Raw genomic sequence first — 14,489 nt, 5'->3', positions numbered from 1 at the left:
ACTTTCTCATTAGAAAAATCCTATCTTATAGATATTTGTTAACAGAAAGATAAATAGTACTTATACACGTATACACATAACACACGGGCATATATATACAGTATATGTATATTAACTATATAATAATTTTTATATTAAAAATAAAATATTTTATAGTTAATTATATACAAATAATAAAATATTTTATGAAATTCTAATTTCCATTTTTATATACTAAACTTATTAAAGAACATTTCCTAAAATAATTCTCTTCATTCCACTTTCGTTAAAACCTCTTCTGGACGTTCATCATTCGATGAAATTGCTTTCAGGACATCGTTTTTAGACAAAATAACATTCAAGGCTTCATTCTTCATTTCAATACTTTTCTTGGCTTTATAACTCGTTGGAAAATCTTTCAAAACTTTATTTTTTGTTTCGGGTAAGCATAAAATTATTGGAACACAAACAATGTTCAGTATACCCAATATCACAAAAGGTATTACCCATTGGCCTTTTGAATTCTAATAAAATTATAATCAATAATTAGAACATTAAGCATATAATATAATTATATCCAATGTATATAAAAAATATATATATATATATATAGTCATCTCTTTATGTTTCTTCAATGCTCCAATGATCAAGGATATTCTAGTGTCAGATATACTTAAGTTTCAGTATTCATTCATTCAAAATATATGTGGACCCGTGTAATATATAAACATTTAAATTTTCCTCTGTTAAACGAAAAATAAATCTGTAATAAATACATATTTGCATGTATTTATTACAGATTTATTTTTCTGTACTTCTGTGCAATATTCAAAGAATAAACGAAATGTCACTTACAGCCTGGTTCAAGAAAGGTGCTAAAACGGCTCCGATTCCACCTACCATACTGCAAGAACCAATTCCAACGTTTCGAACGACAGTCGGATATAACTCAGAAGTAAATATATACATTACCACGATAATTGTCGTGTTAAATAATTTAGCTGTAACTATCAAAGCTGCTTTTAGCCAACTCAAATCTGTATAAATAATTCAAACATAATTCAAACAATTGTTTTTTTATCTATTTAATTCAAAGAATGTATGTATTTACCATTTGGAACGGCCGTGGTTAGCAGCGATAGAACTCCAGTAAGAGAGAAAATAACTATCAAAAATGTCTTTCTTCCGGCACGAGTCGAAAAAATTTGTAGTAAAAATAATGCGATAAACTCCATTAATCCGAACAGGAATTGTAACAGATAGACATTTGTTCCCAAATTGCCAGTATTCAATATAAATCCATAAAATGTAAATAGTGAGACAATCCTAAAAAGAAAAATATTAAATATGCAAAAAAAATAATTAATATCGCAATATTTAAAAATATAGGCCTAGGGTATATACGGGGTGATTCACTAGTGACGTTCGATAGTGTTTTTCTCGGAAACCATTAGTGATAGGAAGATAAAACTAATAACCAAGAAGAAACTGGCCGATATCTTGAAAACCGTTAAGTTTAAGAAAATGTGATCTATTTTAAAAGGTGTTTATTTTGTCGCTTACTATTCATATAATGGCACGGAAGCGCCACTTACAATTAAAAAAAAGAAACCTATTTTGTTCCGTATCTCAAAAACCACCGACTTTCAAGGTCGTCCAAGGTCACCAAAATTGTTCCCGTCTGCTCTACAAACTTGGTTATTAGTCACATCTTCCTATCTGTAACGGTTTCCGAGGGAAAAAACTACTAAATGTCACCAGTGAATCACCCTATGTAATCCTTGTTGTTGTTAGTCTTAGTTTTTACCACCCCTTCCCAACCCAGCCTCACCAATTCCTACCCCTTCAAAAGCGTGCGTCGGGCACACGTAGCTAGTATTTTATACAATGTGAGATACAAATAATGTATTGGTAACAAGCCTATGTATACATCACACTTTTCCTGTCTGCAACAGATTCATGCCGCTATCTAACTCCTTACTGGAAAAAATTTTTAAATTGAAATCACATGACTAGTTTAGACCGAAAGTTTTTATATAGTTAATCGGGGCCTCCTGCCCCTAAGCTTTTCATATATTGTCTCGGCTTTCATCTATCTAACTCTATTCTCGAGATTAAAGAAAGACAGACAAACGGACACCAGTACGAATTTATAGGCCTACAATTTTTTAAAATTGCAGCCCAATGAGAGAGAAGAGACGGCCGATTCCGGAAGCTGTTATCAGCACATACAGTGAATAAATTCATTAACGACAGTTACTTACAGTACATTTAACTGTTAATGTAAGTTATATTTATTTTCTACACATTTTTGTTATTAAAACGAATCCAGTATTCTGTTTTATTATATATTATTCATTGATAAATTATGTACACTTAAGATATACATGCGAACTGTATACACGTAGGACTTGTCAAAATACACAGATATCTACTTATAGCCTGCATCTAACAAGGGGAAATTATGTATTATAATTAGGAATCTAATTGGGATTAAAAAGTTCTACCTTTAATATGTTGGAATTTTTACTCGGATAATAAAAAATTCAACTAAAATTACGTGAATATAGACTCATAATACATTACAATTAGCAGTGGCAAGCGACATCTGTACTCCGAATTATTGTCTTTCATGCCACTTTCGCTGAGATATTCGGGGAGATTTTGATAGGTAAGTTTTGAATGCTTCGCAGTAATTGAAATTTTTCATCGTTTTGATTACCACTTCCCTTATTTTTGAATGAAATCTTCTGACTAAAAGCGCGGAACAGAATTCCTAAGAAGAGTGGGTGAAGAAAGGAGCATGTTAGAGACAATAAAAGGGCGAAAAGGTAATACTACAGTATTGTACAAACTTCATTTTGTTAATTAAATTATTTTTGAATACTTTTATACATTATCCTTACAATAGTTTTAAACTATTATTTCTAAATCCATTGTCGTTTCCTTAATAATATATGTTATTTAAATTGATTAGATATTATTTCGTAAAACTGAAACGTTCTTATTTATCCATAAATTGGAAATAAGACGAAACGTATAAAAATTAATAAATTTAAAATTAAGATATCTTACCAAATAAAATATTGTATGACAGTTAATTTTCTTAAATCAGTCTTTCGAAAGAGATCAAAAAATGTATAATTTCTCATCACTTTCTCTTCCTCCTAAAAATAAATATATAACCTAATTAAAATAAAATGTACAGTAATCCCTCCATTTAGATCATGTAATTTAGTAAACGAAGCCATGAAAAGCTGTTTAAAATAGGAATCTGTTCCATATTCTCACATACAGTATTTTACTCTTATTGGAGCAGAAAAGTTTCAACTAAAGTGTTTTTATGAAATATACGTCTACATAAGAGGTTACTAGTAACAAAAAGAAAACACACACACACACACACACAAACACTGATTATTTAAAATTTAATAAAATGCGGCGACGAGTTGCTTAACTTTCCCGGCAACTTTGGTGGCGCTATCTGTTAAAAAATTTTTAAAATAAAATATGATATGTTTTTAACTATTATAAAATGGCAAAAAGCTTAATTTTCAGATAAGGATGGTTTATAAAAAAATTGTAAATGCTAATAACCAGTAAAATCGTCAGTAAGTCCCACCCTACTGGAGCTACACACCACCCCCTTTATCTCCCCTCCCCCTCAACCGTTAATCACCAAAATTTAACAGCATCAATTCCCTTAATAATCAAACCTCCCGGTGAAATTTCAGAAATTTTCAACAAAAACATAGGCGATATTAAGCTTCAAAGAGAGTGAACAAAATCGCGCCCCTCTTACACACACTCCCACCCACACATCCATACATACAAAAAATACCCCCGAATTTTTTTTGCATTTGTCAACATTTCAATGTCCCCTGAGTCCAAAAATGGAAAAATTCGGGGGTCATTTTTGACCGATTACACTACTTTCTGTTATATAAGTTATAACAGCAGGGAAGTAAACAATTTTCAACCACATTGAAGTGAATTGGCGTAAGTGGAGAGATTCCTTTACATATTGTTAGACCCAAGTGTATTTTTAGTTTTCTTGGCCATCTCGTAAAGCCACTCGGGCACAGTTCGAAATGGATATCAATGTACAGCTTAAATATAGCTCGCTATTGTTTTCATTACATTTCTATAATATTTAATAATCGATTTGCAAAATAACATAAATAATTTACAATTTAATATATCAAACATTATAGACTTACCTTCTGTTTTTTATTGGCTAATCTATTAATATGAACATCTAAAGAATCTATGTTAATCCCATTAATCTCCGTTATTTTTTTCACTAAACTTTCTACAACTGATATTTCTCCACGGGTCAACAACCATCTCGGAGATTCTGGAAAAATTCTGTTAAATAATTTTATTATACATTATACATTATTCTTTATACATTATTTAATAATAAAGTTTGCCAATTTTGATATATTAGAATTTAAATATTATTTCGATAGAATTTTATTTAGTATCTAAAATTTACCTCCAAAAGAATAGCAGTGGTAAATAAGGAAGTGTACACGCAAGTTGTAGATAATGCCAATCTCTAAGTAACCATGCAATGCCAGGAATAACGACATGCCCGATACTCCATCCTAACTGAAGAAATAACCCTGCACGTTCTCGATATTCCGGTCCAAGTGCTTCTGTTGCTATGATTTAATGAAATTTGATCAATTCATTAATATTAAAGTGAAAATGTCACACGTACGGTATTTTACGGTAAGATCCGACTGGTAACCGTATCAATGATGACTAGACAGACTGAGGAACAACAGTGAGGAGACTCAGGAAAAATAGAGTAGACAAATGCAAATGAACAACAAACATATCGTTTCGACATCATTTACTCGTATTTATTGTCCTAAACGACAAGAAAAAAAAGGACCCAATACCTCGACTGATCTAAAGGTTTAGTTCAGCCATGAGCAACTCGCGGACCCCAAGGCTTTGGCAACGTAATTTTATATTTTTATTTTAGTACCTAATGTACAGGCGATCATAATGTATGGTTTAAAACCTACAATCCATTAGAACATACTTTATAATGTGGCTGCCGAAAAACCTGCGAAGTTCCCTTGAGGCGCTAATCCAGACTAACTTAGATAAAAGGAAAATAACAACGAGCAATTATTTATTGCGACGTAGTCACAATGCCAGGGTGCTATTTTTAATCATATTTTTAATTTATTTAATTTAAAGTATATGCTCTCCGCCTCAAATTAGAAGTGGCTTGCCCCTGTACATCATACTTTTCCTGATAACAATAGTCATGCCAGTCATCTATGTAACTACGTTCTGGAAGAAGTTTTTGAATTAAAGTAAGTGACTCCTGGTTTAGCCCAATAGTTGTTATATAGTTGATCGGAGCCTCCTGACCCTAAGCTTTCTGCGTCTTGTCTTAATTTTCAATCTATTTAACAGCGTTGTCGAGATTAAAGACGGACAGACAAACAGACGACAGTGGAAATTTTTCTACAAATTTTTTCAAATTTCAGCCCAAAACAGCAGACTCATTAATACTAAACTAGTGACAACTAAGACATTATAATCCTTATCACTTTAAGAGGAGGATTGTAGAAATTATTGCAAACTTTGCAAGAAATGGTTCACACTTTTCAAAATTTTCAAAACAATTTATAAAAATAACACATAAGTTGCAAAATTATTAGACACATTTCCAAAATTTTTGGAAGGATTGCATTATTACTGGAAGAATATTCTGCACTTTCACATAGAAACCACAACTATACAAAATTGAGCACTAAGAAGACACGATTCAAAACATTCACCGGGCAAATAGTACGACTTGTTAGTACGGCTTAAAGTGTGCTGTGGCAGAGTAAACAAACCAATAAATACTAAAACGAAACAATTAAGCAAAAGAAAATAATTAAAAATATGAAATTTTAGCTCAACTTTCGTGATTTTTATTTAAAATGCTTTTATGTACGAAAAAAAAAAAAAAAAAAAAAAAAAAAAAAAAAAAAAAGACAACGTCTATCTAAAACAAAGCGTAAAATAACAGGTTAAATTTACCTATGGTATACAAAATGGCGGCTCGTCTCTAATTCCAGCAAACAAGAAAGGAAACAGTGGGGACGCACGCTCTAACCTAACCTAACCTATTCTAATAAATTACCATAATTATTACCAACAAAATTATTAAAATAGGTTAGGTTAGGTTAGAACGTGCGTTCCCACTGTTTCCTTTCTTGTTTGCTGGAATTAGAGACGAGCCGCCATTTTGTATACCATAGGTAAATCTAACCAAATAAAATAAAAAATTAACTAAAAAAGTTAAAATTAAAAAACAATAATTAAAATAAAATTTGAAAGTTTGAAAAAAATATTTAACTATTTTTTTTAAAATTAATTAAAATAATTTAAAAATTATTTATTTTCTAGTTTATTTTATTTTAGAGCACGCTATTATTTTACATCTTTTTATTCAAAACATCATTCATTATATTACTTGGTATTAATTTTAATACAGATATATATATTTTTTTTAATTTTATAAAATTTTTCCTAATTTAAAAGCTAGATATTTAGTAAAACCTTACCAATTACGAAACTGGTAATAGAGCATCCCGAACTCCCTATGGATAAAAGAAATCGAAACAATGCAAATGCCCAATAATATGGAGAAATAATAGAAGCAATTCCAAATATTGAGTGAATGAGAATACATAAAAGTATCGCCGGTCGTCTTCCAAATCTGCAGAAATGAATATCATCAAATTATTCTCAAATCGAAATAAGTATTCGTTTAATATAATCAATACCTTGTATTATAGCCTATGTTATAATATAAACATATTCGAAATAAAATAATTCTAACAGGAAACTATTAAATTGTATTTAATATTGAAGTATTTTTTGTAAGTTTTTTAAACTATTAATTAATATATTACGTATATTAAATGGATATATATCATTTGAATTTGTTTTTAATCTTTGGTTTATATTAAAATGTACTTGAGCTATTTTAATACATCTGAAATATAATATTTCTCAATTTCTTCCTCTACATTTACTTAAGTTAAAACTACAAACATACATAAAAATATTGATTTAATGTTTACTTTTACATTTGAAAGAAACGTCTACGTATCTGAATATTCGAAAAACGTTTTACCAATACGGCCGACCAATGTCCGAGTGAATGAATAACATCGCTAAAAACACCGTGGGTTAGCGCCCGGGTGTGTTAAAGGCTGGCAGCGAAGATTTTCCGGGTTTTCGTCACGTCTCTAACACCTAAATAAGGACCACTTTATCATAGAAGTCCTCGTGGGTGCATTCCATCCTTGGCATGTGTTGCACTGTCTTATGTCATTGATCCAGTCCAATCCTCTCACCAATACGTTTACAGTCCCAATAGGAAAATCTATCATTTATCGACTTATAAAATATTGAAAATGTACAAAATCAGCAATACTAAAGAATTTCTTTTATTTAAATTTAAAAGTCACCGAAAGCTTTTCTTCTTGTAATTTCAATCGCATCGGTATTTTCAATAATTACTGCCATTGTTACCGGTTGTGCTTACGCGGTACCGGGCTTGTACCTTTGTACGGCAATAAAGAACTTGAAGAATTACTGCCATTGTATCAATTTACTTTTATGAAAGAAACGCATTTATAACTTAGAAGTCGACAAGCTATTTACTCTTCAAATAGATGAAGAACAACTTTATTTTAACAAATACAAAGTTATTTTATACAACTATATATAATAATTGTAAACTTTGTTGTAAAAAGAAATGAATCTCTTGTTTCAAGAGGAAATAAGAAGGCATTACAACAATTAGATAAAAATAGTTGAACAATAAAAACAAAATTATCACACACCAGAACAGGATCGAAGTAGCTATAATTACCGAAATGGCAAAACAAGTTGCATTTTGCATTTAGCGAACAGGTTATTTAGTGAGACGAATTATTGGGCTATAAATTCCCACCATTGTCTGCCTGTCTTTCCTTAATCTCAAGAACGGAGTTAGATATATGAAAGCTGAAACCAGATATTTAAAACATACGGAAAGATGGCCCCGATTTACTATATAAAAACTTCCGATGCAAACTGAAAGTCACATTTCAATTCAAGATTTTCCCCTGAAAGCAGTTAATAGATGACCGGCACGACTCTATTGTTAAAGGAAAAGTATGATGTACAGGGGCAAGCCACTACTAATTTGAGGTGGAGAGCATATATTTTAAATTAAGTAAATTAAAAATATGATTAAAAATTGCAACCCGGCATTGTGACAATGTCACAATAAATAATTGCTCGTTTATATTTTGAAGATTTCCGAAGAAAAACTTATAACACGGTTTCAGAAATGTCATTTAGAAAACGGCAGAGTTGATATTCTGTAGACAAATCTGTCAAAGTATCAAGACGTAAACTAGGATTATTCATCTTGTTGCAGGTGCAAAGAATGTGAGGTGGAGATAGTTTCTGAACGCAGATCACAAGTTTTATCTGTTCTTCGTGGTAGATCGATTTATTATTGTGTCTAATTTCAGCAAGAAGGGTTTTAATTTAAATAGTCGAGGATAAATGTTCGTTGTATGGAAGTTTAATAAAATATCATATTCTACGTGTCTGGTAGAAAGATGTTTTCTTCGAAGGTCAGAAACAACTGAGTTATTAATCATGTTTTTGATAAAGGCTTCAGGCGACATTTTCCTCAATGTGTTCATCTTCCATGAAAGCTGATAGAGATAAACCATACCAAATTAGAATTTTAAAAAGCCCAGCCCACCAGTTTTTGTTTACTTTTCCACAGTTGTCAAATCTTTCAATAAAGACTATATAGGGGAAGGGAGGGCAAGAAGGGAACTACTAAAACAATGAAGCATCCGAATCTCCATGCACACAGAGACACCCGGATATCTTGTATTCACGAACGGTGACTCAGACCGGTTGGTGTCACCATATGATGTGTGCAAGTATTTCTTATTTCGCAGCAGATTATTACGCAATTATTGGACTTTTGCAGTGTTATTCTTTATACCTATAAGATAAGTATTACTATTTTGTTTTTATACAAAGTACCTATTAGGAATAGATTGCATGAATTGATATTTAAAGAGGAAAAAATTGAAGGATTTTTAAAGCGTTGATATTATTATTGGCAATGGATATAAGGGCAAGGTGGACTAGTTTCCATGTTGCCCTCGCGCAATTATTTTGATTTCTGTATTCAATTAATCTAACTAATTGAGGATGTAATTGTTTTTAGATGGTGAACAGTATATATAAGAAAGAGCAATAGAGGTTCTTGGACTGAAGAAACGATGCAGATGGCGATGGATGAAGATTTTGTGTATTATGTGGAGAACCATATGTGGAACCGCCCACAGAGGACTGGGTACAGTGTCCAGTGTGTTGTGGTTGGGCACATAAACTATGTACAAACACAAAAGATGGATGTTTTTATGTGTCAATTGTAAAATGTAGGGATATCCTATGTATTCCATCTTGCCTTCAGGGTAAGGGCAAGATGGAATTTTTGACGTTTTTACTTCATGATTCCTAACAGATTTTATACTTAATATAAATTATTTTTAATTACACAATTTTTTAACCATCTAAGATCTCTGTCGAGACTGATTAAAATAAAAGCTTTATATTATGTTGTTTTATGTTTTTTTACATCATAAAGTTAAGCTTTCCATCCTGCCCTCTCTTCCCCTATTCATTGCAATGTCTACAAATCCTAAGAAAATTAATCCAAAGAAGGATTGAAAATATTCAAAGATGTAATAAGTGATAGTAAAGCTAAGCGATTCAGCCGACCGCTGCTATCCAGAGAATGAAATCGGTCATTTTCACAAGATAAGAAAGTGTTGGCCAAACTTTCAATGGCCAGATATTTTTAATTAGCTTGTGAAAACAACAACAGTATATACGGGTCAATTACTAAAAGTATACAAAACTTTATATGCCCGTAATTATTATATTAGCATCAAAAAACTGGACCTCGTATGGATCTTGGTTTACGCCTAAGATATAAGACATATATATTGTATTTCCAAGCATGAAATTGTATTTAGTAGAGAATAGATGTGCATAACATATGGCTTTTACTCGTAGGTCATAGATGCATTTTTTTCTGCCCGCAGAGATAAGTAGAGTTAATTTTTTTCATGAAAGTTATTACATGTATCATTAACTAAGCCATTGTATAAATTTTTACGTTCTTTTCACACAGAATATGAAACTACGTAATTAGAAATTTTGCTTTGTATCTGTAACATTAGGAAAACTTGGCGTGAATCTATTCATGTATAATTTTTTTCTTTCATCAGTTCTACATTTAGATTAGATTAATATTGTCAATTTTAATATACAAATTAACTGTATTAATCATTAATAATCATTTATATTTAGATTAGATTAATATACAAGATTTAGATCATTTACACATTCCGTTTAGAGATATTGTGCTGGACTTTTAACCATGCCATTTATATTTGGCTTAAATATAGTTTCAGTAGTATAACCAAGTAACAGGCCCATTTTAAGCAATTTTTATAAGTGTGAACAAACTAATTGCGTATCCCTGGTATGGGAAAATCCGCGAGTTTCTACAAATTTCACGAAACCAATAAAATATTTATTTATAAGAGTTAATTTGTGTCATTACAACTATTAGAAAAAAAGAATGTCTGTACAATTACTGAGACGGAACGTTAGTCCTCTTCTATGTGGATTACAGAATTGAGTTCGTTTTCAAACTTTGATCAATTGATTTTGATAAAACATTACCATTTTCCATTAATTGCGACGAGGAATCCAAAAATGTAATAAAAAATGGGGTCCATCACTTCGTTTTCCAAATACTGCGGAGTCAAAATGAAAAAAAAAAAAAAAAAAAACAGCATTGCGCGCGTCTAAGAGGCTCGAAAAACGAACAAAACACAAGAACAAAGCGATCGATGTAAAGATGGCCTCTTTCATGCCCAGCAGGTGCGAGGATCGTCTCTCGATAAGTGTATCGATTGCATTCTCCTGTGTTTTCTTCTAATCACACACTCTTTCGCTCTCACTCTTATACACCCATCCATACACATTCAAACACGTGTCAGCGGTCGGGTTAGATGGAACAAAAGCTAATTTATATGTACTAATACTAATTTTAAAAGTTTTAATTACAAAAATGCAACTCTTCGTTTCAATTCTGCGCCAGGCCGAATTGATATGCCTCAATATGCGCACGGCCGTTTAAATACGCCGGATATGTTGTAACCCTACTATTCATACAGAACACTAGTCTTTAACACTGCAGGTTACGTAAGTATCTACGTCAAGAAACAATTAAAATATAAGCAAAATCGACTTTTTATAGTGTAGGAACTACAAGCGTATCGATTCGATATTATATATCCATTCTTAATATAACTGTAATATTTTCTTATAGTTACTTGATAATTTTCTTTTCTAATTAATATAATTTACAATAGAAGTAATTTGATAATATTACTTACCTGTCTGAAATGTGGCCAATGACAAATGCAGTTATCAAATAACCGAAAAAATGAACGGATCCGACAAACGATTCCAACCAGGAATAATTACAAACTAAATTCCACTATTTTCCAATAAAATAAACCAATTAATTGATAAAAAGTTTACGGTAAAAACGTTTACATACCTTTTCAGTAATGGTATCTCCATATTTCGAATGATCGAACTCCCAAGTCGAGCAGGGAATAATGGATTGGTTCCAAGTAGCATTTGCCCCCAAATGTTTTTCATACATTTCGCATTTTCTAAATATTAATTCTCCTTCTACGATTTCGAATGGTATCGACTGATTCTTCCACATTTCGGTAGATACATTACCATATTCGTATGGACTGGCACACCAATGGTCTATTTTCGGTATAATAAACGGCAAATTGAGATTGTTGAAGGCCAACAGCGCCGTGACGTACGAAAGAAAAGCGAATAACATTTTCTGCCATTTTCCAAATTTTCCGATGAGGTCGGTGATGTCTTCGATCTCTGTCATAATTGCCCTATCAATATTAAATCTTATTTATTATATTTAAGCGATAAATTGATATTATGTAAACATCTAGTGAATAAATATAGTTGATTTATCTCCTTGTTTAGATTAACTCATTTTCTTTTTTTCTTTTTCTTTCTTAAAGAATATTAATTTTAAAAATTAATTCATATTTTCATACCAGTTTTAATCTATAAATTATTTTACCACAAAAGAATAGTCTTTAATTTCAATCCGATACTCAACGAGAAATAATCTTGATCATTCCAAACGGAAAGCTGTAATTTAATATTTAAATTTGCTATCGTGTATACTTTGTATAGACGTAATAAGTAAAACAAATTAAAAATTGCCCTATTTGCTATACCATGTTTTATGACTTTAAATAAAATTTTATTGCTAATTGCGCTTTCTGTGTTTCGTATCATATCTTACTAATCTTGATAGTTTTACTGCTTATTATTAATTTATTAACTGTATTGTGCTTTCATCTTTCTCTTGAATATCCAACTTTCTGACGCATAAGTATAGATATAAGGGTCTTAAATAAGACTCTTTTCTATGTAAGGTCAAATGTCTTAGGTCCACAACAGTCTTAAATAAGACTCTTTTCTATGTAAGGTCAAATGTCTTAGGCCCACAACAGTCTTAAATAAGACTCTTTTCTATGTAAGGTCAAATGTTTTAGGCCCACAACAGTCTTAAATAAGACTCTTTTCTATGTAAGGTCAAATGTCTTAGGCCCACAACAGTCTGTTATAAAATTCTAGGCATTTTAGTTCTGTCTCTGGTCAGAATATCGATTTTGGGTTTCTTAAAATTAAAATCAATTCCTAAATTTTGCTACCTAGCATAATTCCACTAATAGTTTGGCTCTGTTATATACAGTATAATAATAGTGGGAAAGTATCGACGATCAATCAAAAACTGACCCTCCAACGTTTTTACATATTTGGACTTAGGACACATTGAAACGCCGAGAAATGCAAAGAAATTTGGGTGTTTTCCTATATATATATATGTGTGTGTGTGTGTGTGTGTGTGTGTGTGTGTGTGTGATTGTTGGAGTATTGTGTGGGAAGCACGACAAGCATAATAACTCTTATTCTTCTTTACGAAAATCTCTGAAGTTTTGTAGGGAGGTTTGTGTATTAGAGGCATCGATGCTATTAAATTGAGGAGATAGATGTGGGTCATGTGTCACATCTCGAGGAGGGTCGAACTTTATTTATTTACTTCTTATTTTACTTTAGAGCAAATATTTCATAAAAATCTTTTATTAAAATAAATTATTAGCATAAAATTTGTTATTATATTTGAATATTTAAAAAACTGTTTTGATATTATTTTTAAAACAATCTCTTTCACTAGCCACTTCCATTAAATATAAATGGAAAGTGAGCATTTTCTTCCATATTACTGTATTTTTGTTAATAATTTAAAGTAGTGACTATTAAATTTGTGTAAAATTTCTGTTACAAAATTTTAATACAAGATAGAGATTAAATGAATAACTTAATTTCCAGGGTAGGGACGAGTTTTATTTTAAAAAAATTGTAAATTCTAATAACGAGTAAAATCTTCATTAAGTCCGATCCCACTAGGGACACGATATCTTCTCACCTCTCGACCTTTAACCTCCAAAATTTAATTGCGTCAATGTCTTCGGTACACAGATCTCCGTGCAAACTTTCAGGAATTATCGACAAAAAGCTAACGACGTTTCTTCAGATTTTAATTGATGAGAATAGGTTTTTACACGCCAAGATGCAGTTTATATTTATTTTAGAGTATTTTCACGGCATAATTTTAATGCTCTAAAATATAAAATTTTTTTAAGCTTATTTTCTTCAAATTTAAACTGAAATTAGTGAGGTCAAAACGACGAATTAGCTCCATCTATCTGAAAAAGTCCTAATTCTATTTTTGTCTGTCTTTGAACCTTCAAGTGAACTTGATATTTTTAAATCCCTTTCAATAGAATGGCATTCGTATTATGGCTTAGACTAAGGCTATTTATTACACTAATTTAAATAAAATATGAATTATATTCTTATATATTATCAACACACTTTCTTCGTTTCGCTTCTAATCAATTTATATAAAAGGATTTTCATAGGCGCAAAGGTACGTTCAGAGTTTTTGTATGGCATGCCAGAATCAATGGTTATCAAACTAAATGTAGATTATATACGGTAATTATCATTAAATTTATGAATTAAAGATACTTTTAAGTTGACATTTAGGTACTATTAATATTCATAGATTATTATTTTGTATGTAAATTAACAATAAAAAAAATTGAGATTGGATAATAAAATTGAGCTGACCTTGATTGACTCTTGAACTTCTCAAACGGATCGTTAACATCTAGCGACTGAACTAATCAGTTAAAAGAACGTCAAATGGTTAAAACGGTAGAAATTTATAATTTTGTTTTATAAGAGAACTCTTTTGTAACGTATACGCA

General features: G+C 31.0%; 1 protein-coding gene across 1 annotated transcript; it reads right to left on the bottom strand.

Annotated features, from left to right (window-relative positions):
• Positions 1 to 25: 25 nt before the first annotated feature.
• Positions 26 to 14,489, bottom strand: LOC136969279 (organic cation transporter protein-like). The gene is made up of 10 exons (XM_067263387.1): positions 14,350 to 14,489; positions 11,663 to 12,029; positions 11,496 to 11,599; positions 6,561 to 6,715; positions 4,478 to 4,646; positions 4,200 to 4,347; positions 3,055 to 3,146; positions 1,091 to 1,305; positions 835 to 1,016; positions 26 to 503 (listed from the first exon to the last, which is right to left on the bottom strand). The coding sequence occupies exons 2-10, from the start codon at positions 12,020 to 12,022 to the stop codon at positions 252 to 254; spliced, it is 1,677 nt and encodes a 558-aa protein (XP_067119488.1). The 5' UTR covers positions 12,023 to 12,029; positions 14,350 to 14,489; the 3' UTR covers positions 26 to 251.

The sequence above is a fragment of the Centruroides vittatus genome, unplaced genomic scaffold (assembly GCF_030686945.1).
Source record: "Centruroides vittatus isolate TY-2023 unplaced genomic scaffold, ASM3068694v2 contig_1776, whole genome shotgun sequence".
Taxonomy (NCBI): domain Eukaryota; kingdom Metazoa; phylum Arthropoda; class Arachnida; order Scorpiones; family Buthidae; genus Centruroides; species Centruroides vittatus.
This window is presented reverse-complemented; position numbering and strand designations above follow the sequence as displayed.

Excerpts from the sequence above, each read along its gene's own strand:
- LOC136969279 (XM_067263387.1), bottom strand. The coding sequence starts at position 12,022 with ATGACAGAGATCGAAGACATCACCGACCTCATCGGAAAATTTGGAAAA. Across the intron at positions 4,647-6,560 it reads TATTACCAGTTTCGTAATTG|CAACAGAAGCACTTGGACCG; the intron begins GTAAGGTTTTAC and ends ATTAAATCATAG. Across the intron at positions 3,147-4,199 it reads TAGCCAATAAAAAACAGAAG|GAGGAAGAGAAAGTGATGAG; the intron begins GTAAGTCTATAA and ends ATTTATTTTTAG.